Here is a 24387-nt window from a genome sequence, read left to right on the forward strand (position 1 = left end):
ACTTAGTGGATGGAACTCTGCCAAGGACAGCAAAGATGATATGGTTTGAGGGAGGGATGGCTGTTAATAAAAGACCTACGAGTGGAGCATTTGGGGGGAGCATTGAGAACCTCAAGGCCATGCAGGGAGCACAGCGAGGCCCTGGAAGGAGTGCTCCAACTCACAAATTAACCCCTTCCCAGCCCTGCCAGATACCTACCTCTCTGCCCCATTGGTGAAGAGTCTGTTACACCCATGCAAACCTCGTGAGCCCATCTCAGAGTGGAAACAAGTAATTTCCATGGAAGGTGAGATCTCTGAGAGTGTGGCCCTCCCTCTGTACTACACTGGAGACTCAGCTTCGATCTGACTACTTTGGTCTATGGAATGGGACCTCAACACGGGACCTTCTGACCTAAGACATGAGATTGATTCCCGCTGGAGCTCTGGAGGCTTTCCCACCCATCAGTCAGACCGGTCCGTTGCAGAAACAAGGGACTGCGGATGCTGGTTGACCAAGGAACGACACAAAATGCTGGAGTAACTCAGCGGGTCAGGCAGCATCTGTGGAGGTGACGTTTTGGGTCCGGGCCCTTCTTTTGGCTGGTTCCAGTCCACGCTGCCGACACCGCCTCCTCCGACCCGTACCTGCGCTGCAACCGCCCGCGGGCCGCGACCAATCACTCCGCCAATCCTTGCCTCAACTTACCTGGATTCCAGGCCCAGTTTCAGTCCGAGAATCTGAAGAAGGGTCCCGACCCGAAACGTCACCTATCCATGTTCTCCCAAGATGCTCCCCGACCTGCTGAGTTACTCCAGCACGTGGTGGCTTTTTGTGAATTAACCAGCCTCTGCAGTTCTTTGTTTCTACTACATATAATCCCTTACTCGGTTATAGCAGACACTCGCCAATAACAGACCCCCCCCCCCCGCCCCCCTCTGTGGTCCATTATAATGAGGGTCTACTCCTCTTGAAGGGGTTCATCTTATCGCCACCTTATGAAATTGGATGGACAATCGTAAGCCCCGGAATGCTATCAGAGTGCTTGAGGGGATTCACTTGAGATCGTAATGACTTAGAACAAGTTCATTTTTACCGGTCTGTTAAATTGCAGCGTTTTAAGCAGGGATCAAAAATAGATGTCTGCATAGAACTATAGGCAGCCAGGCGCCCCATCAAAGAAGGTATCTCTGAAAGCCTGGCCTCTGATGCTTTGGGAGCTCAGCCACAGCACACCAAGAAGAAAGGAAGGGGGCGCAGTGTCTTTAAGTGGAAAGCCACTGCACATATTTCAGATGGAGAAAGTTAATTGAGCCTCCTGTAAATTTGCCAATTGAGGGATTTCGAAGCACTGTTGTTGTCACAGTGACTTTGCCATCATTTGCTTGGTTAGTTATCCATCTGCTCTCCCCACCTCCCTCCGTGGTCCCATTGGACTCAGTATTGCACTTGTCTGGATCGCTTTCTGCAGTCAGGTGTGATTGAGCCCAGCAACCATCCAATAGCACAGATGGCCCGACGTTGGGCTTTTGATGTCGTTTTTCACTTCCTGAATTATTAATCAGCTTGCTGGAGCTCCCTAGAGGTGCTCAGCCTCACCTTCTCCGAGTTTGCCTGGTGTTCAACGTCTGTTTGCCTCGAGCATGCAGCCGCGTAACCAGGAAAGCATTGGAATCTGAAAGATAGACACACAAAGTGCCGGAGTAACTCAGCGGGTCAGGCAGCATCCTTGGAGAAAAAGGATGGGGTGGCGTTTCGGGGTCGGGACCCTTATCCCTTCAGCCTCTGCCAGTTTTCTTATCACAAGCATAGGAATCCTGTTTGTCATGAAACACTCAGCTAGATAGGTTGAGGTTGGAGATGCAGCATTGAAAGAGGCCCCTCAGCCCTCCGAGTCCACGTTGGCCATCGATCACCCGTTCACACTAGTTCCATGTTATCCCACTTTCATATCCTCTCGCTACACACAAGGGGCAAGTTTACAGAGGCCAACTAACATTTACATTGTGGCAGGAAGCCAGAGCACTTGGAGGAAACCCACACAGTCAAGGGGAGAACGTGCAAACTCCACTCATCCAGCACCCGAGGTCAAGGGCAAACCCGGGTCTCTGGCCCTGCGAGGCAACGGCTCTACCAGCTGCACCAATGTGCTGCCCAGATAACTAGGATGGCCCTTTATGGGTCTTCACAACTATGACATTCTTACTTAAACAGCAACAAATATTCACATGATCCAGGCCTTGGTTGATAAATGGTTCAAATATGGCGAGGTTTTTTTCTATAAATTTAAAGGACAATTACATTTTAGAAAGATGGCTGAAAGTCAAATATTTGGGTCATTGATTCTTTCATTACACTAAAACCTCTGCCGATAAAACTTTTTTCACCCAGGAAGGATTTGCATTTCTGTAGTGCCTTTCACATCCATTTAAAGAACATCGCAAATCTCTTTTACCGCTTTGAAGTGTGCTCACTATTTGCAAAGACGGAACTTTGGCAACCATTTAATGAATGATATGCTCATCCGCACAAATGTAGCATTGAGCGGGTAGTGTGTTAGGGTCTATTTATTATGGGCGGCATAGTGGGCAGAACAGTTGCGCAGTTATAGAGTTGCTGCTTTACAGCGCCAGAGACCAGGGTTCGATCCTGACTGTGGGCGCTGTCTGTAAGCAGTTTGTATGCTCTCCCTATGACCACGTGGGTTTTCTCCAGGTGGTCCCAATTTCCTCCCACACTCCAAAGATGTGCAGGTTTGTCCCTTGTGTGCAGGACATTGCTAGTGCATGGGGTGATGGCTGGTTGGAGCGGACTCGGTGGGCCGAAGGGCTTGTTTACGCGCTGTATCTCTAAAGTCTAAAGTCTGTTGAGTCATTAGTATTAGACATAATGATAGGGAGAACCTCCCTCCTCAAGAGGGACATGGAACACGTGCAGCCGGAGGAGATTGGTTTAACTTGGCATCAGGTTCTGCATGGACATAGTGGGCTGAAGGGCCTGTTTCTGTGCTGTACTATTCTATAACTCTACAACTCTGAAATAATCTCATGACATTTTTTAGTGGATAGAGCGTAACTTGGTTCAATGCCCCACATGAAAGAGTGCTTGCCCCCTAACATTGGAGAGCTGGCTTCCTTCATCACTTGGGGCATTGAGTATAAGGGCAGGGAGTCATGTTATAGCTTGAAAGAACTTTGGTTAGGCTGCAGCTGGAGTACATCGTGCAGAAAAATAGGGTATCTGGAAAATATCGACAGGCAACGTTTCGGGACTGGACCCTTCTACCAGAATGCTACCTAGATTAAAAGATATAAGGAGATGTGGACACATTTACATTTTTCTCTCTGGTGTACTGGAGGTTGAGAGCAGACCTGAAAGAAGTTTATAAATTTATGAGAGTCATGTGTAGGGTAGAGAGAACCCTTCCTTCTCCCTGGGTGGAAATGTCAAAGCTTTTAGAGGGGCCAGCTTTAAGGTGATTAAAGAATAAAGGGGATATTCAGGACATGTTTTTTCCATTGTATAAATAACATCAACAGAGAGTGATGGGTGCCTTAAAAACACTGTCAGAAAGTGTATGAAGAAGGGTCCTGACCCAAAACCTCACCCATTCCTTCTCTCCAGAGATGTTTCCTGTCCCGCTGAGTTACTTCAGCATTTTGTGTCTATCTTCTATATGGTGGATATGATCGTGGCATTTGAGAGGCTTTTGGAAAGGCATATGGATATGGAGGGATACAGATCATGTGCAGGCGTAGGGGATTAGTTTAACTTGGTGTCATGTTTGGCGCGGACATAGTGAGCCAAGTGGCCTGTTCCTGTGTTGTACTGTTCTATATTCTAAACTTATAATAACTGGGTACATCTATTTTTGGCGAGGAATTTGTAAGTTTCTGTATGACAGAGAATAGTAAGCGTAAACAGACACATCTGGCACTACTTGTTTCATTTGAACTCTGTGAATGTGTATAACATGAAGCGAGTGCTTCCTTGAGTCTGTAAATGCCTCCAGGCAGTCCATTGTATAAATAACATCAACTTGCACTTTCAAAGCACATTGGTTGTAGAAAAATGGCCCAAGTGTCAAGATGGTGACATAAAAGGACAAAATGGGCATTGATCCAAGGAAGGTCACATTGCAGGCATGCATATGAGTCTTGGTCAAGATCGTAGGTGTAAATGGATTGGCTGAAGTGATAGAAAGGTTGAGTCGTTGGAAGGGCTGAGAATATTCAGTGCTTAAAATATGATTTTCATTTGACGGGGAAAGGGGAACGAGGGTGGCGCAGTGGCGCAGCTGGCAGTGCCGCGGCCTCACAGCGCCAAAGACCCAGGTTCGATCCTGACTTCGGGATGCAGTCTGTGTGGAGTTTGCACGCACTTCCTGTGGTCATGACGGTTTTCTCTGGGTTCTCCAGTTTCCTCCCACATCCCAAAGACGTTAGGTCAATTGGCCCTCTATAGACTTTAGGTTAATTGGCCTTCTTGGCCTTCTTGGGCTTCCACAGCAAATTGCCCCTTGTGGCTCATGAGAGCGGGATAACATAGAACTATTGTGAATGGATGATCAATGGTTAGCGTGGACTCGATGGGACAAAGGGCCTGTTTCCATGCTGTATCTTTCAATCAATCAATCAATCAATCAATCAATTCTTCTTCAACGATCCCCTTATTTAATAAGGTCTTATATCTTTTACAATATTGCTTATCCTCTGAATTTATTCAATAAGGATTGATTTTCAATTTAAAGCAGATTCTATTTTCTTAGACTTCCGCAGAACAATAATGAATATGGTAAATCACAGCATAAACCCGCTTGCTCAGGATTGCATTAAAGCATAAACAAGACGGGTTTGTGACTTACATATTTTGAAGGAGAAGATCCACATAAATTCAACACACAGTTGTGTCAAATTAACAGGTGGCACAGTGGCGCCGTGGTAAAGTAGTGGTGCAGCAGCAGACTTGCTGCCTTACAGTGCCGGACACCCGTGTTCGATCCTGACCACAGGTGCTGTCTGTACGGAGTTTGTACATTCTTCCTGTAACCGCATGGGTTTTCTCTGGGTATTCCGGTTCCCTCCCACGCTCCAAAGATATACAGGTTTGTAGGTTAATTGGCTTCTGTAAATTGACCTTCGTGTGTTGGATAGCACACTGGTGAACGGGTGATTGTTGGTTGGCGCAGACTCGGTGGGCCGAAGGGCCTGTTTCCACACTGTATCCCTTAGGAAAAAGTGCTGGAGTAACTCAGCGGGTCAAGCAGAATCTCTGGAGAACGTGGATAGGTGATGTTTCGGGTCAGGACCTTCCTTCAGCGATGCTCCCTGACTCGCCGAGTTACTCCAGCACTTTGTGTCTTTATTTTAATTAATCCAAGCCTTTCTGCGGGTGTGGAGAGGCTGTGTCAGGACCTGGACTTCATGTGTCCACACTTGGTTGGAAGTTACAGATACAGGAAGGAGGAGCATGGGACAAGAGTCGAGCATTAAGCCTGTGTTATTGTCATATGTCCCAGACAGACCAATGAAGTTCTTACGCAGAGCACAACAGAATATGTAAACCTAGTACGCTGTGAACAGTATAATAAATGAGAAAAAACAGCTCAGTGTGTGTGTATATATATGTACGTATATATATATATAATATTTATACGTAGATATATGCACACACACATTCATACACATAAAAACAACAAACATTAATAGCGCAAAAAGACAAAACCAATGCCCACAATTCGATCTACTCTGATCAAGAAGGCTCATCAGCGTCTCTTCTTCCTGAGGAGACTGAAGAAGGTCCATCTGTCTCCTCAGATCCTGGTGAACTTCTACCGCTGCACCATCGAGAGCATCCTTACCAACTGCATCACAGTATGGTATGGCAACTGCTCTGTCTCCGACCGGAAGGCATTGTAGAGGGTGGTAAAAATTGCCCAACGCATCACCGGTTCCTCGCTCCCCTCCATTGAGTCTGTCCAAAGCAAGCGCTGCCTGCGGAGGGCGCTCAGCATCGCCAAGGACTGCTCTCACCCCAACCATGGACTGTTTACCCTCCTACCATCCGGGAGGCACTACAGGTCTCTCCGTTGCTGAACCAGCAGGTCGAGGAACAGCTTCTTTCCGGCGGCTGTCACTCTACTCAACAACGTACCTCGGTGACTGCCAATCACCACCCCCCCCCCACCGGACACTTATTATTTTTTATTCAAATCGTTTGCTATGTCGCTCTTCAAGGGAGATGCTAAATGCATTTCGTTGTCTCTGTACTGTACACTGACAATGACAAATTAAAATTGAATCTGAATCTGAATCTGAATCTGATCTAGTTCAGAGTGTATCTGGAGGTTGCAGTGTTTAATAGCCTGATGGCTGTAGGAAGGAAGCTGTTCCTGAACCTGGACGTTACAGTTTTCGGGCTCCTATCTTTTTTTCCCGATGGCAGGAGTGGAATGAGTGTGTGGCCAGGGTGGTGTGGGTCTATGATGATGCTGGCTGCCTATTTTGATGCAGCATCTCCTGTAAATCCCTTCGATGGTGGGGAGGTCAGAACCTGTGATGGACCGGGCAGTGTTCACCGCTTTCTGCCGTCTTTTTCGCTCCTGGGCGTCCAAGTTGCCGGACCAGGCCGTGAGGCACAGTGTAATGACTCTGTAACTGAAAGACCTTGTGGCCACATGTTGACCTAGCCAGGTAGTGCAGTCACACAGCGGGCAGGATATGGGCTGCTTGCTCTCATGGTGTTGTGCATTGTGACCAGCTACTGCGGGATGGGGCAAGGCAAGGGGGTGATAACAAACACAAAACAGCTTGCCAGGGGAAAGGTGAAAAGATCACAGGGCGAATCAATGCTGAATTATCACTGCCTCGCGACATGCAGCAATCCTAAAGCGCAGTTGTACTCATGTGCATGCCCCCTAATGGCATCTTTTGATGCAAACTCAGTGTTTCAAGCAGCATTGTGGACAGAGTTTCCATTTCCTAACCTAGTCTAGCAACTGGGAAAATGCCACAATGATCAAAGGTTGCAGGGGTCTCTGTTCTACCATTTACATCAATGGTATAATGGCATTATTGGCCAACTTACAGTACATAAGGAGGCTGGAAACAAATCCACTTAATAAATAATAATAATAAATAATAATCTTATTTATATAGCACATTTTCAGTCAACTTGCATTGACCCCAAAGTGCTTCACATAATTACATTACATTACACACAGGCAAAGGTGGGTGAAGTGTCTTGCCTCAAGGACACAACGACAGTATGCACTCCAAGCGGGATTCGAACCGGCTACCTTCCGGTCGCCAGCCGAACACTTAGCCCATTGTGCCATCTGTCGTCCCACTTGGCCAAGGAACAAAGAGTACACAGAAAAGACAGGTGAGAGGCGAGCATACTCTTTATATTGTATTTCCCAAGCAGGGTGTACTTTAAAGATTTTTATTGACTTGTTAAATCATGCTATGCGTAATGTTCGTCCAGCTTTCAATTGTTTACAATCGGTAACAGTAGCTGATAATCTTTTTATACAGCCACCATTTCAGTTTTGATCCTGGGATATGGGAGGCCGGCCCTGATCCTGTCAAACATACATTTTTGTTTAGAGTTACAGCGTGGAAACTGGCCCTTCGGCCCACTGAGTCTGTGCCGACCTGCGATCCCCGCACCCCAACACTACCCTACACACAATAGGGACAATTTTACAACTTTAGCAAGCCAGTTTGGCTACAAACCTGCACGTCTTTGGAGTGTGGGAGGAAACTGGAGCACCTGGAGACAACCCACGCAGGTCACGGGGAAAACGTGCAAACAGTCAGCACCCGTAGTCAGGATCGAACCCGTGTCTTCGGCGCTGTAAGGCAGCAACTCTACCGCTGCGCCACCGTACATCTCCATCCGCAGGGGCCAGTTTCACGAATCAAGTAATACTGGGTCCATGTGGGTGCAACCCTGTGCTGAGGAAGCAGCCTTTAGCTAGTGGAAGCCTCATGACCAGCCGCAATTAGAGCTAAAAGGCTCATAACTTAAAACAACTCTCCACAAGTCCCTTCCGCACAACTGCCAGAGAGAGGGGGCAATGCTGAGGTGGAGACGCACCTTGCATTGCGGCCTCCTCTCCAAAATATTGACGTCCACGAACGTGCTGCCTGAATTAGCCTCATGACCAGCCCGCCCGTAATTTCCAATCTGAAAGGTGTCTGCTGTAATCAGGGCACGATTTATTGCGCTGCTTGATCAAAGCCATTTTTAGCGTGGTGACAGAAGGGGACGTTTAGTTTCCAACGGCAGGTTAATGAAATAAACGGGAGGATCTACCAAATGGTAAATGTTGACAATAACGCAAATTGCTTGCTGTAGCAGAGAAATTGAATATGGTCACAATTCCCACATACCACACAAGGAGTGGAGGTAATTGACTTTCATGTAATCAGGCTTTAAAATCTGCTCAGTAGTAGAATCCCTTTGTGTTGATGTTTTTTTTCTGTATTCAGATGGAGGCACAGAAACCAACGTCAGATTTTGGACTAGAGATATTTGAGTAGGAAAATAATCCAGGTTGCGTAATGGAAGGAAAATAAAAAAAACCACAGAAGATTTAATACGAATCTGAGGGGTAACTTTTACACTCAGAGTGTGGTAGACAACTGGAACGAGCTGTCAGAGGAGGTAGTTGTGGCAGGTACTAAGGCACCATTTAAAAGACACTTGGATAGGAATGATTTTGAGAGATTTGGGCCAAACGTGGCCAAATGGGGCTCGTTTAGATGGAGCATCTTGGTCAGCATGGTTGAGTTGGGCTGAATTCTTAATTCCAACATTCCAAAGACGTGCAGGTTTGTAGGTTGTAAAGTTTCCCTAGTGCATATGATAGAACTAGTCTATGGGTGAACGTTGGTCGGCGCGGAACTCAGTGGGCCGAAGAGCCATTTTCCATGATGTATCTCGAAACTAAACTAAACTCAGCAGGTCAGGTTGCATCTGTGGGAAGATTTGCAGTTCTCAGATGAAGAGTCTCAAACTCAAAACATCGTCTCAATTTCTCTTCCCACTGATGCGGTGCTGGGTATTTCCAGTATTTTCTGTTCTTGGTCAATGGAAGGATTTGCCCCAGTCCATAGCTCAGTGGGTAAATGTGCCGCTGTGGAACAGCCAATTACTCCCTATTGTGATGATGGCATAAAAGGTTTGAACCAGGAAGTATGACCCTTACGTGTTACGAGTGTTTTATTGTCACACGTCCCAGACATATATATATATACACACACACACATTGAGCTATTTTCATATATATATATATATATATGAAAATAGCTCAATGTGTGTGTGTATATATATAAAAGAAAAAACTACCAACAATAGTGCAAAAATACAAAAGCACTTCTCCTACCTCTATGTAGTTCAGAGCTTATTTGGAGGTTGCAGTGTTTAACAGACTGATGGCTGTTGGGAAGAAACTGTTCCTGAACCTGGACATTATAGTTTTCAGGCTCCTCTATCTTCTTCCTGAAGGCTGGAGTGAAATGTGGCCAGTGAGTTGTGGGACTCTAATGATGCTGGGTACCTTTTTGACCATTGGAGATGTTGGTATTACTATCTCAAACTCTGGTTCAAGTTTTGACTCTCATCTTTACTGTATGTATAATCTTTGTGGGGTTTTGCTCTGCTTGAATTAGCTGACTTGTTTTATGTATTCATATCACTGACTCTAAGGTTGTGAATAGTGCAAAATATAAAGTTAGGTCTCTCTAGTTTCTTTGGTCTCTAACGTCCAGTCTCTGAAACTGTAAAGACTGATCCAGTTTCCAACAAGCTTCCTACATGCAATGCCCAAGAGGCATATATGTTTGCTATTTCAACATTATAATATGAGGAAGAATGACAAAAAAAACTAGAGTAACTCCGTAGGTCAGGCAGCATCTCTGGAGAAAAGGGTGATGTTTGGGGTTGAGACCCTTCTTCAGACTGTGTCAGATGAGAGGGAAACGAGAGATATAGAAGGTAAATAGTCTGAAGAAGGGTCTCGACCCAAAACGTCACCCATTCCTTCTCTCCAGAGATGCTGCCTGTCCTGCTGAGTTACTCCAGCATTTTGTGTCTATCTTGGGTAAATAAAACAAATTAATGAAAGTTATGCAAAAAAACAACAATGATCATGGGAAGGTGGAGCCCACAATGGTCTATTGTTGGCTGTGGGGCAGGTGATAACGAGTTACACAGACAGTGGAACTCAACAGGATGTCAGTGAAACTAGTACGATGTCTAGAGTGGGGGAGGTACGGAGAGAGAGGGGATGCAAGGCTTACTTGAGGTTAGATAAATCAATATTCATACCGTTGGAGATAGATACAAAATGCTGGAGTAACTCAGCAGGACGGCCAGATGCTCTGGAGAGAAGAAATGGGTGACGTCACTCATTCCTTCTCTCCAAAGATGCTGCCTGTCCTGCTGAGTTACTCCAGCATGTTGTGTCTTATCTTTGGTATAAACCAGCATCTCCGGTACCTACTTACACATTTCATACCGCTGGGTCGTAAGATTCCCCAGTGATATGAGGAATATGGGGAAGTGTTATGTTATTTTACCCTTTTAGAAATAATCCCAACGCTAAAAAGAACCACAGGAGAGTTTAAAACAAAACACTCAAAAGCACATAGGCCTCTCGAAACAACAAATCTGCCATGAGACTAATTGCAGGAATTGTGACGCGTTGGTTAATCTCACCGAGGTGCCAGCACACCACATCGCGCAAACAACACCGTGGAAACATGAAAGGCATCGCATGCCACAGATGCTAAGACTGGGGGCATTGCCCCCGCCGCCCCCGAGAAATAGCAGGCCTCTCGCAGGCCTTTTCTTAAATAGTTGCACTTGTTAAAGTCGCTCACTGCCTTCCTGCGTCCATAATGGCTTTTAATACATTAGCTGGAGGTATTGAGTGATGTGCAGGATAAAGCGAAGCGATGGAGGCAGTGTAATACAATCCGGACAGAATTGGATCTCAGTCCCTTCCCTTTATTCTCCATGGCATGTGTTAAACCGAGTTGACTAATTGCAGCAACCCCCTCCCCCCTTTTGTTGCAACACCTTGATTCAAAAGCCGCTTGTGAGTGCCTGTTCTTTTTGGGTGGATGTGGTGTTAGCCCGGTGCAACACACAGCGGGGACCTCTGATTGTGTGTGTGTGTTTGCTCGCTCGCTCGCTGACGGCCTGATGACATTCTCCGAGGAGATACACTCAGCCTTAACTCACGCAGACAATGAACCGCCGCGAAGTGCAGCAGCTGATAATAGGCTCAGTTCGACCTCGGAGGTTACAGTCAAATAAACGGGACAGATGCTTAGCACTTGTGTTTTCACGCCCCTGGAGCGGATAATTCCGCTCCAATCCGCCACCCTCCTCCCATCCAGCACAACGCACCCTACATATAATATTGCAAACAACAACAGAAATCCTTCACCAGTTCGTAGCACCGAGACGAGTGTGTTGGGGAGAGATTAAGCGATTGCTTATCTCTTCTTCTTTCGCTATTTTCGACTCCCAAATCTTGCACAGTCAGTGAACCGTTAGGAGCTGGCAGGCGGATGTCTGCACAGCTATTCTGCAGAAAGCTAGAGGCTCTTTTTGTTGTTTATTTACGTTGTTTTAGTTTTCAACGTAAGGGGCTTAGCTGGGAGAAAAACATATGGAGAAACAAGGACCTACAGATGCTGGAATCTTGTGTAAAACCACAAAGTGCTGGAGTAACTCAGCAGGTCAGGCACCATCTCTGGAGGACTTGGAATAGTCTGTTGAAATGTCCCGATCCGGAACGTTGGCTATTCATGTTCTCCAGAGACGTTTGCCTGACCCGCTGAGTTACTCCAGCATTGTGTTTTGCTTCATGGGATGGGATTGGGGGGTGGGGGGGGTGGGGGGGGGGGGGGGGGGGATATATTAAGTATCAAAGTGCAAATAAAGACTTTGTGTATTAACCGATGCAACGGATGTGGGTTCATTTTTGCACTGCATTATTCATTGAACTTTTGATTTTTTTTAAATCGTTTTGGGAGCAATGTTATTTTGTTGTGGTGGGTTTCTGCGCCGACATTTAACCCAAGTCGCTGTCAAACAGACTTCCTCCTCGTGTTTGGTTAACTGGCTGTTAGCGGGACCCCTCTCTCTGCCTTGTGTGTCTGTATTTAGTCAGCTCGTTGCCCGGGAACATGAAGACGTTTGAAACTCTCTCCCAACGCGTGTCCGTGTGGTGTGGGGTTGGGGGGGCTTTATCTATCTATCTGTCTGTCTGTAACTGGCGGGGGGGAATTGATCTTTAAAAACACTGCTCTGGGGTCGAAGGAGTTAAACTCTGCGGCTTTGCAACTGAAATGGATGGTGTGTGTGTTTGCAGGAAGTTGGGGGGGTGAGAATGGTTGTGAGAGGCGGGAGAGTCGACAAAGTGTGATCAGATAACAATGTGTGTGTTGGGCGGCCGGATGAGATGCGAGACGTCAACACCTGATTGCTACACCCAACAGGTCTTTCAGTCAGCTCGGCCGCGTTAACCTCTTCCTGGGTGTCACGACGAGACATGTAGACAGGTCGGAGATGTCGCTTCCCCCACCTCCCCTCTGTATGTCTCTCTGTGTGCTCTGAAAGTCCCGAGGCGTCTCGCCCGCCTTGCCCAACCTCGGCCCGTGTCACCGTCTTTGAAAGCGGCAGCTGGTTCCTCGCTGCAACCTGGGTGGATGAGTTGAATACCCTCCCCCTCCCCTCTCTCCTTCCCTCCTCTCTCTCCTTCCCTCCTCTCTCTCCTTCCCTCCTCTCTCTCCTTCCCTCCTCTCTCTCGCTGCATAGCTGTAGCTGCACGGGAAACCTCTCTGAGAGAGAGAGAGAGAGACCCCGCTACACTGAGGGGCAGAGATTGTGTGTGTGAGGGGGGATCTTTAGTGAAAAGCACGAGAGGCGAGAGGGTCTCGGCAGAACAGATGCCTGGCGGTTTATATCCTCGCTCTTGCATTAACAGTGACAAATCTGGTGTCACTCTGCCAGACGTCCAATTTACAGATAATGATCCTTGCATGAAGATTGATCGACGCCTGCGGATCCTTTAGAGGGGAGGGAGGAGGGGCGATTTCCTTTCTCTGTTTCTTTTTTCCCCCTCCCCTCTTCTTTCCCTCCTTCCCTCTCCCACCCCCCTCTTTCTCTCAAATATCTTATAGCTATAAGATCTTTGCTTTCGCTCTCTCTCTCTCTCTCTCTCTCTCTGCAGACGTGGAGCCGGGAAAGGGCTCCTCCTCTCACCCCGTCCACACAGGAGATCCTGACAGGGTTTACAAAACCAGCTCCCCCTCCCTCCCTCTCTCCGCTCCAGCTCTCTTTCTCTCCCCCCCTCTCTCTCTCTCTCTCTCTCCTTCTCTATGAAGCTCAGTTAGAAACAAAATGCGTTGACCTCCGCCCTTGACATTCAGAGTGCCGAGTGCGAGGAAAGGGAGGTTGCATCTAGCACCCTGTTGGAATTTTCTTTATTTTTTGAAAACAAAAGATGAATGCCTATTCCTGATCCCAACCCCGTGCATTTGGCCGCGTTTGACCCCCCCCCCCCCCCCCCCCCTCTCGTTTCATAGCGTTGACAACCGGAGCCAGAAGTCGGTCGGGTATGGCAGCGCTGCGGTGGCTCCAAGGTGTTGCTCGTAGTCACTTAAGCACAGTGTGGGTTTGGGAATGACAATCTGCTTGCGAGACTGAATCACAGGAGCGAGCACCTTGTTCCCCGGACCCTCTGTAATTCACCCATGCCTGCAGATCTATTTTGCAAAGGAACAAAATTAAAATCATGTTTGGACTAAAGCCACCGCTGTACTACCTCCCAGGTAAGAAACATCAATGCTCTCTCTCTCCACACCCTCCCAGTTAGTTGCTCGTGGTTTCTGCCTGGGTTTTGTTTTTGTGTGTGGTAATGTGAGCGCGTTACTTTTTTTTACCAGATAGCTGAGTTTTCTCCGTCTCTGTATCACCCGCTTCCCCCCTCCCTCTCTCCCACCCACCCACCCACCCACCGGAAAGCGTTTGGATTTGTTCGAGTCTGCGTTGTTTAATAGCCACTCTCCAAACTCTGGAGTAAGTAGTTTGTTTGGACTGTGCGTTATCTTCGGTGGGATGCTAGCAAATGTCTGGTGGCTCAGTGAATTCCGAATATGCATTCACCGCCAAACCGAAGCAGATACAAACTCCAGCATTAATGAAAGAAAGCCCGCGGGATTTTAGTTTTGTTGTGGTGCTTTGGGTCGACGGGGGAGGGAGTATAAATGTGTAATGATGCGGGGGATCAGGAATGGCTTCCCATTCCTTCAGCTCGCCACAGTGCGTTGCATGCTGACTATCATCCACTCCCTCCTTCACCACCTCCTTGTCTCAGAGGGTTGAAAGCTTTGCCAACCCTTATGGAATTGGCTCGCCTCCAGCAGCAGTTCTTCCAATCGTTACCATTGTGGCATTTAAGAGGCTTTTCGATGGATATGTAGGGAAAAGACGGATATGGATCACGTGCAGGCAGAGGAGATAAGTTGAACTTGGCATGTTTGACACGGCCACTGTGGGCCGAAGGGCCTGTTCCTGTGCTGTACTGTTCTATCATCTATGTTTCGCTACCGTCTGTGTTTTTCCAATCATAGTCACCTCGTTTGCCTCCCAGGGCCAAATTATTGGTAGATTGTACCAGAGATACAGCATGGAAAACAGGCCCTTCAGCCCATCGAGTATATACTAACCATCAACCACCTATTTACATTTATCCATTTTTCCCTTCTTCACAGATTCTCCTCAACTTTCCCCAGGTTCTACCTCTTGCTTACACCCCAGAGGCAATTTACAGCGCTCAATTAACCTACTGAACTCCATATCTTTGGGATGTGGGAGGATATTGGAGCACTAGGGGAGGGAACATACGGTCATTGGGAGAACATACAAGCCACACAGGCAGCACACGAGGTCAGGATTGAACCTGGGTCTCGGGCATCATGTGGCAGTGGCTCTACCAGCTAATTGGGGTTTATGCCTGTTTGCCCCGCTGCACATCGCAAGGGAGCTCTCCTATCTAACAGCAGGATGAGCTTGAATCCAGGTTAACGCAAACAATAGATTCCAGCTTCTCCAGCCCTCGGAACCAGTTGGCGTACACCCTTGGGGTGAGCTGGTGCAGGGCTATCCTATCCCCCATCCTACGCCCATCACCGTCTACTTGCACAATCACGTCCACCTCCGTTTCATCCACATCAAAACCCTAAAGTGTTACTTTTGTCAACTCTATCTGAGATCACGTTGTACAAAGTTCTGCTCGGTGGTTGCTGCCAACACACGAGGGAAAGTCTTTGGTGCAAGGTACACAGAATTGCTGGAGAAACTCAGCGGGTGCAGTTTGGTGCAGTTCTGCCATGAGGGTGTTGTGGAAAGAGTATCATGGATGTACGCATTGCCATTTTACTATCCACCTGGGTCTGACAGTGTGCAGAGTAGACACCAGGTCTCGTGGGGCTGATGGTGAGCTGGGCACGGGCCTTTGGCCCAGGAGTGGGACTGAGTGGGAGTTTCTCTCGGGTCTGGGAGAAGGGGTGACGGTCATTTGGGTGTCTGGTCTGGCAATGGGGCTGACTCTGGTCTGGCCATGGGTTTGATGGTGACCTGGGTGTCAGGCCTGGGGCCATGGGTCTGATAGTAACCTGGGTCTCTGGTCTGGCAGTGGGTCTGATGTTAACTGTGCCCCATGATTGAAGCTGTTGGTGATTCTTCTTGATAAAAGCCCTGCCCCCTTTTTTCATTCTGCCAGGCTCCCCAATTACAATCCTTGATCTCCACACTGGAAAAATAATGACTGATATATCGTTTAACGCCCTGGGTTTTGAGATGCTCTGCTTTTTACAAATACATTGTTAATTCTTTACCTCGACAGTTGATTTCTCTGCTGGTCTTGCTTTCTCTCCACATCACCTCCTCCTTGACGTCAGTGCATTCCAATCTCCCATTATATCAAACCCATCCTCCAGTCCGTGCCTGGTTCAAACTAACCTCTTCACTTTCACATCCTCGTGCATCCTTTGGTCTTCTGCTTCTGCACTTAAGTGTGTCTTTCCTCCCACTACTTTTCTGCCATAGACCATTAGACTTGGAGCAGAATTCGGCCATTCAGTCCGTCGAGTCTACTCCACCATTCAATCATGGTTAATCTATTTTTCCCTCCCAACCCCATTCTCCTGCCTTCTCCCCGTAAATTTTGACACCATTCCTAATCAAGAATCTCTGCCTTTTAAAAAAAAAAAAAAAAACCCCAAATGTCTTGGCCTCCTCAGCTGTCTGTGGCAATGAATTCCGCATATTCACCACTCTCTGGCTAAGAAAAACCTCGTCTCCATTTTGAAGGCGTCCTTTGGTTCTGAGGCCGTTCTCTCTGGTTCTAAACTCTGTTTAAAACTGCTTTCAATATTCCAAATTTGGCCTCACCAGTGCCTGATAAAGCCTCAGCATTGCACTCTTGCTTTTATATTCAAGTCCCCTGGAAATGAATGCTAACATTGCATTGGTCATTCTAGTAACAGACCGTGGTGTTGCCAGCTTGAAGTTATTTAATGAGGAACTCTCGATAGAATTTTGTCTTTCCAAGGCCTCCCTGAGACTGACTATATGTATCCCAGGCCTGGGTGGATCCAGTTTCCCCATGGCCCCTGATTTATTTTTCTGTCAAAGCCAGCAAAGAGAAAAAAGCAAGTGAAAACTTATTAAAAGATTCAGCCAAGTGTATCCAACGAAGATAGATTTCTACAAACTACCTTGTAGCAAAAGTGGAATTGTTACATTACCGTTACGATTAGTCATAGCATAAAGCAGCTGAGCTTTAAGGTGAGAGCAACATAGAACAGTACAGGCACAAAGTGCAGGAGTATCTCAGCAGATCAGGCAGCATCCCTGGAGAACATAGATAGGTAGCATTTCGAATTGGGCCCCTTCTTCAGACTGATTCAGTATGAAGAAGAATGCTGACATTTTGGGTCAGGATCCTTTTTATGGCTGATTCACTCTGAGGAAGAGTTCCGACCTGAAATGTCACCTATCCATGTTCTGCAGGGATGATGTCTGACCCGGTGAGTTACTCCAGTACTTTGTGTCTTTTTTTTTGGTAAGCCAGCATTTGCGGTTCCTTTTTTCTACATAGTACAGTACAGTACAGGGACAGGCCCTTCAGCCCACAATGTCCGTGCCGAACATGAGGTCAAATTAAACTAATCTCCACTGTCTGCATGTGATCCTTATCCCTCCATTCCCAGCATATGCGGGTGCCTCTTAAATGCCACTATTGTATCTGCCTCCACCACCACCCCTGGCAGTGCATTCCAGGCATCCACCACTCTGGGTGGGGAAAAAAACGCGTACATCTCTTCTTAATCTTCATTAGAATTAAGTAGACAACAATCTTTGTTTATTAAGTAGATGAGAAAAATGTGGATGTAAAGCTGCACCTTGCAATTCCTTGCCACTTTAATTTCCCTCCCGTTAAGTTTGTTTCTTTTTATTTTGAAGTTTTTGGTTGATGTTAACTACACTCGGAGATGTGGGGTGCGCCATGTAGTTTCATCCAGCATTGACTGCAGCTTGTTCTGTGATCTTCACGTGCTGCTGTCATAGTAACCACAATAGCCACTTCTTAGTTTCCAAATGATTATCTGACAGGAGCAGAATTGGAAAAAGACACAGGGCTGACAGGGATGGGGTTAGCTATTGGTAAGGAGGGGGAAATGTCGAATAACAACTTCTCGCTTGGCTCCAACAAACTCATTATTGCCTGGCAGGCTCCCTATCTCTGCCATGTTTGATTCTCATCCTTTGAGCTGGTAGAGGATGGAATGTGTAGCAAGGAACTACAGATGCTAGTTTAAACCGAAGATAGACACAAAAATCAGCGGGTCAGATAGCATCTCTGGAAACAAGGAATAGGTGACGTTTTGGGTCGAGACCCTTCTTCAGATCATGGTTGGAATGTGACAGCCAGATAATGCATTGAAATACCAAGAAAGCAAAGGCTTAAGAATGATTGCTTCCTTAAAAAATCTTTTAGCCTTTGAGTCTAAATATCTTCCAATGGTCAATGGGATGACCAGTGGTCAGTGTGGACAGGGGCCAGAAGGGTTCTGTATCCCGACAGTCTCAAAATCTAAAACAAGAGTGTTTGGAGCTTCCTTCTGAGGGTGGGGACAGCAGTGAATACTGCTCCAGCAGAGGCACATAGACATTATGTAAACAAGGACTACTGCAGATGGACATCAGCTATAATCTTATTCATTGATTGAATTTTTGTTTAATACATTATCTATGCGCATTGTGCTTACAATATCTTGATGCTGCAAGAATTTAATTGTTTCCCACAATTGTTTGCGTCAAGACGTGCGTACGGCGTCGAGGCGGCTGCGGGCCGTCAGGCCGTTGCCGCGCGGAATTTTTGAACACGGTCAGTTTTTCGGAGCCCCGCGCGATGTCGGGACCAGCTCCGCACAACTCCATATACAGCTCCGGCGATCGAAGTGGGACCGGCCCCGCGAGGCCGTATGGCTCAAGCGACCACGTTAGGTAGCGCTTGCCGCATGGAGTCGCATGCTTGTGGGACAGGCCCTTTATTTGAATTATATGACGTATCTGGAGCCACAATTCCAATTCAAGGCACTGTTTGGACTTTTGAGCCTTGATCCCACCGACTGTCTTCTGCTGCGTTCTCCTCCCCCTCATCCCAAAACTGTCTATCTCTTTATGCTTTATCTCAAAGCACACAATGCTTTCAATAGACATGAGGTTCCACTCAACTCACTCCTCTCTTTCTCCTGTTCCCCACTTATCTGCTCCTTGCTCGACATTGTAATTACTTCAGCATTGGGGAATAGTTTCAAAGATCGAGAGCTGGTGAAGTCAATCAGATGTGTCGTAAGCTTTGGGGTATTGGATGAGTTAGTGATATTAACCAAAGTGTGTAAAACACAAGAGTGCTGGAGTAACTCAGCGGGTCAGGCGGCATCTCTGGAGAACATGGATGGGCAACGTTTCGGGATAGAATCCTTTTTCAGACAAAGTGCTCTATCCACAGTCACTCTGTTTACTTTGTTAAGGGCGCTTTCATACCGCACCGTGATGGCATCTTTTTTCAGTGATTATTAAAGCTAGGTTTAAATGTATGTAACAAGCCAGGCAGCATCTGTGGAGAGAGAAACAGTCAATGCATCTTGTTTAAGAAGGAACTGCAGATGCTGGAAAATCGAAGGTATACAAAAATGCTGGAGAAACTCAGCGGGTGAGGCAGCATCTATGGAGCGAAGGAAATATGCAACGTTTCGGCCCGAAACGTTGCATATTTCCTTCGCTCCATAGATGCTGCTTCACCCGCTGAGTTTCTCCAGCATTTTTCTTTACAGTCAATGCATCAGCCTGGTGACTGAGAAAATGTAGAAGTCAAACAGATAGTGAGAAGGGGGCAGGGTGGAGAGAACAGATGGATATGTTAGGTAAGATGGGGACTGGGAAAGGCAGAATGGCCCCTCTGGCCTGTTATCCCTCTTCTCTTTGATTATTGCTACTGGCCAACATGACGTTGACATTTTCTGAAGCTACCTCTGGCACTCTGCAGACCAAGGACCATCCCCAATAATGTCATCAAACTTGTAAGTATGGTGCTGGTTCTGTGTTCTTATGAACTCCTATCTTACCGTGCAGAGGTCAGCTTTCAACACCTCTTTCACTTTAGACCTTTGACTTGAGATACTCCGCGGAAACAGGCCCTTCGGCCCACCGAGTCTGTGCCGACCAGCAGTCACCGCCTACACTAACACTGCCCTACACACCAGGGACAATTTACAATTTTACCAAAGCCAATTAACCGACATAACTGATTGTCTTTGGAGGAAGCCGGAACATTCGGTGGAAACCCATGTGGTCACGGGAAGAACGTACAAAATCCGTACAGACAGCACCCATAGTCAGGATTGAACCCGGATCACTGGCTCTGTAAGGCAGCAACTTTTACCACTGCGCCACTCCCTAAAATAGGTTATCACACTAGGTTATCACATGGTATAGTTACTGTTACTGTCCATGCAAGCCACATCAAGCAGGTAAATCCAATATGTTCATCCAATGGACAGCGATGACACCATTGTGGCCTTGTCAGGGACTGGTTTCCCTGATGGACATAGACTAAAGTTCCCCTGTTAATCTTCCTTCCATGGACTTCATTATAGATCCGAAACCCCATACCTTCTCTCCAAGATTCATCCAGACAGGATTGCTAGGGTTAACATCATTTTAACCTATTTTACTACAGAACATATTTCTTCCCACCTTAGCTCTATCACTTCTTCCCCCTGTCCACTCCCTTCCTGCTTCTCTCCTCGATAATTCTGACACTCTCCACCCCTTTCTCCCTCCACCATCGAGTCCCAAATAGCTGACGATCACCTGAGACGTCCATACCGTCCCATATCGAATGGTGACGGGCCTGTGACTTTTTATTTGAACGGAAGCTCGCTCGATACAATGCCGGGCTGAGCTTGTTCTCATTTAGAACAACTTTTCCATTTAGCTCCATTCACTTCCGCTAAATCAAAGGCATAGCTGTGGGAGCCCCCATGGGTTCAGGATCTGTGGAACAGCCCTTGTTTCAGTCCTGAGCAGGGGGCCTCCTTCACCGTTCTCCAGGAGATTGATGACTGTTCTGGGGCTGTTTCCTGCTCTTCTACCACATTCTTCAGTTTCATTGCATTTGTTAACCATTTTCCAGCCTGATCTCGCTTGGTCCACCCCTCGTCCTTGCCTTCCCTTTCTTAACTCCTCTATCGTGTTCCTGCAGACGGGTTTGTGGCCAATGCTGACAACAAACCCACAGCTGTTTTGAATACATGGACTTTGACATTCCTAGACCTTCCCCACACCTATCTTCGTACTTCCTCTCCAGTAATTCACTCTGAAGTGCAAACATCAGTCAGAACAGGATCTGCCATTGCTTTGTGTACACTCTGCCACCTCACCCCTAGTTCAATAACATTGCTGCTTTTATTTTGTTGAGTTTAGAGATCCAGCATGGAAACAGGCCCTTCAGCCCACCGAGTCCATGCTAACCACCCATACATTCATTCTATGTCATCGCAGTTTCGCAACGAAAGGAAGTATATATAGGTAGAGTTAATGGCAGGGTTCCCTGATAGTTTAGCAAATAGTGACATTCTGTGGGGTGTCTATAGTGACACATCATCCTCGGGTTCTGATGTTGATCCCTCCTAGTGGTGTCGGGAATGGAGGATAACTGTACCTAGCAACCTATGTGTCAGGGGACGATTCATTCAGATGTTACTGGGGAATCCAGTATTGTGAGCCAAGGCTCCCTGCTTGCAGCTGAACTGGGCTGCACCTCAGGAGTTCTGGAACATCTCACTTAGAGATGACTTTCACCTCCCACTGGAATAACCGAACACTGGAATGATGACATGCCACCTTCTCAACTTTCAGTTTTGTTTATTTTATTTTATTTTTTTAAATAACACGTTCACTTGACTTTCCCTTCTGGCATTTCTTGCCGAGTGGGTGCTGGCCAAATGCTGCTGCAGAGGATGATTGAGGCTGAATGAAGTCATTCGGCTGCAGGGACTTTGACCAGTGAGTTTCTGGCTGGTTACTGCTTAACAAGGCAAGCCCAAATTGCCAGGTAACCTGGCAGTTCTGGAATCCTGTGACTTTTCTATCAGCATTTAGCAGGTAAACCCGGAAAGAATCGGGGAAAACCCCACTGGATATCTCGCTCATCTTTTCCCTGTCACCTTCGGCAATGGCAAACCTACCAGAATGTTATAAAGTGGAGCAAGTGATGGTGTATCACTCTAACATCCCACAGAATACCACTATTTACCACATGCCACATAAGGGAACCCTGTCATTAAATATATGCCTCCGTAAACTTTCTTTCACTTGTCTCTTAGTCTCAAGACATTGACACCTGATCTAGAGTGCAGGAAGGAACTGCAGATGCTAGTTTACACCGAAGGTTGACACAAAATGCTGGAGTAACTCAGCGGGTCAGGCACCATCTCAGGAGAAAAGAAGTAGGTGGTGTTTGGGCCGAGACCCTTCTTCATACCTTCTTCATAAGAAGGGTCTTGTCCTGTAAGTCACTTAATTTAACGCGTGAGTTTAAATATCAAAGAAAATAGGAAGGAGAATGTGGGAAGAATAAAAATGGGCTTGATATTTCAGTCTTGTTTAGAGATGCAGTGTGGAAACAGATCCTTTGGCCCACCACGTCCGCAGCGACCAATGACCACCAGTACAGTAGTTCTATCCTACACACTAGGGACAATTTCGAGAACTTGGTTGGGTGAAGGTCCTGTTTCACATGGAAAAAGACTCTTCACCCCACCAAATGCATGCTCCATTTACATTAATCCCATTTTTATTTTCCCCATGTTCTCATCTACTCCATTGCTCTAGACCCCCTCCCCACATTCCATATTCTACCACTGGCCTGCATGCTAGAAGCAATTTACAGTGGCCAGTGTCATTGGGATGTGGGAGGAAAGGATAAGACCTGGCTAGAGTGGATGTGGAGAGGTTGTTTCCACTAGTGGGAGAGTCTAGGACCAGAGGGCATAGCCTCCGAATAAAAAGATGTACCTTAAGTAAGGAGATGAGGAGAAATTTCCTTAGCCAGGGTGTGGTGAATCTGTGGAATTCATTGCCACAGGTGGCTGTGCAGGTCAAATCATTTGTACGGGTGTCACAGGTTATGGGAGGAGGCAGGAAAATGGTGTTGAGAGGGAGAGATAGATCAGCCACGATTGAATGGCGGAGTAGGCTTGATGGGCTGAATGACCTAATTCTACTCCTATTCCTTGTGACCTTTTGACTCCCTGCCGAGTCGTATACATGGGCAAATGTCAAAGAAATCTAATCTAAGGAGGTGCGTGATCTTCCCCTTGGCCAAGTGGCTGGCTGCCACACTTTGTTATCATTCCAGAGTGATAAAGAGGTGAATAGGCACGCACGTAGCTGCCCATACCTGGGGTCACATCTTCCCTTTTGTCATGTGTTACATTGAGGAGAGCCAGTGACTGTGTTTAAAAACCACTTTCCACCTTCCGTGTGTTTCCAGTCTCGATCCCGACCACAGACCGACCCACAGAGCCTCTAGCCCAGAGTAGGAGAATCGCGAGTCGGAGGACATCGGTTTAAGGTGAAGGGGGGAAAATTTAATAGGAACCCGAGGGGTGACTTTGTCACACAGAGGGTGGTGGGTGTATGGAACGAGCTGCCAGCGGAGGTAGTTGAGGCAGGTACTATCGCAACGTTTAAGAAATGTTTAGACATGTACATGGTTAGGACGGATTTAGTGAGATGTAGGCCATATACAGGCAGGAGGGGACTAGTGTAGATGGGACACATTAGCTGGTGTGGGCAAGCTGGGCTGATGGGCATGTTTCCACTCTGTGTGACTCTATGATTCTATGACCCTCCTTGTGCTGTGTGCTTTGTGACAACAGGCTTCTGCTAGTTGCAAGTCTCACGCGTGCAAATTGCATCTGGGAAAGCTGGCAGCACCAGCATACACGCCACTGCATCTCACTCAACTATTGCTGGCCTGGCTTGCCCAAAATAGCCCTTTGACTGATGCTGCTGCTTGCAGCTTCCAGATGGGGTCACATTGCATCCTCTCTGTAGCTCAGACTGCTCCAGGCTGTGTCCGTTTTCAACCGTTTTGGACATGTAACAATTCATGATTTTCTAACAAGTGCGAAACAAGGACAGCAGTCTAGTTTAATACTCACCGCAGTCTGCGAATGTTTGCACAAAGGGCGAGTATTTGGCCTGCCTTCTGTCGCGGTGTCACAGCGATATTTGAGAATGAGTGATAGAACTTTACTTTAGATTTTAGAGATACAGCATGGAAACAAGCCCTTCGGCCCACCGGGTCTGCGCCGACCAACAATCACACCGTACACAGGCTACACACCTGTATGTCTTTGGAGTGTGGAAGGAAATAGGAGCATCTTTAGTAAACCCACCTAGTCACAGAGAGAGCACCCAAATTCCATACAGACAGCACCCTTTGTCAGGATCGAACCTGGGTCTCTGGCGCTGTAAGGCTGCAATTCTATCGCTGTGCCACTGTGCCACCCTGTGAAACTGGGTTGATGGAAGGGGCAGGACTGGCAGTTTAATATTCCAGAGTGTAGGTTTGAGGCATGCCAAAAGGAATGTAAAGGAGCAGTGGGGTGGTGGAGGGGTCACACTACTGAAAAGGGAGAACACAACAAAGATGTGGAGAGTTTATTTTGGAGAGATCTTCCGATGAGATGATATGGGTAGAATATAGGAATAAGATCCGGGGTGCATCATTTTAAAGGACACTT

At 47.1% G+C, this 24387-nt stretch overlaps 1 protein-coding gene across 7 annotated transcripts in view; it reads left to right on the forward strand.

Annotated features, from left to right (window-relative positions):
• Window positions 1-24387, forward strand: part of gse1b (Gse1 coiled-coil protein b) — a 506044-nt gene that overhangs the window by 359626 nt on the left and 122031 nt on the right. Inside the window, exon 1 of one of the 7 annotated variants that reach the window (XM_055648863.1) lies at window positions 13580-13833. The exons of the other annotated variants lie outside the window; for them this stretch is intronic. Coding sequence (XP_055504838.1) covers window positions 13797-13833 — 37 coding nt within the window. The 5' untranslated portion in view covers window positions 13580-13796. Of the gene's footprint in view, window positions 1-13579; window positions 13834-24387 lie in introns of those variants that run through there. 7 annotated transcript variants of the gene reach the window in all.

This window comes from Leucoraja erinacea, chromosome 17, assembly GCF_028641065.1.
Source record: "Leucoraja erinacea ecotype New England chromosome 17, Leri_hhj_1, whole genome shotgun sequence".
Classification (NCBI taxonomy): Eukaryota; Metazoa; Chordata; class Chondrichthyes; order Rajiformes; family Rajidae; genus Leucoraja; species Leucoraja erinaceus.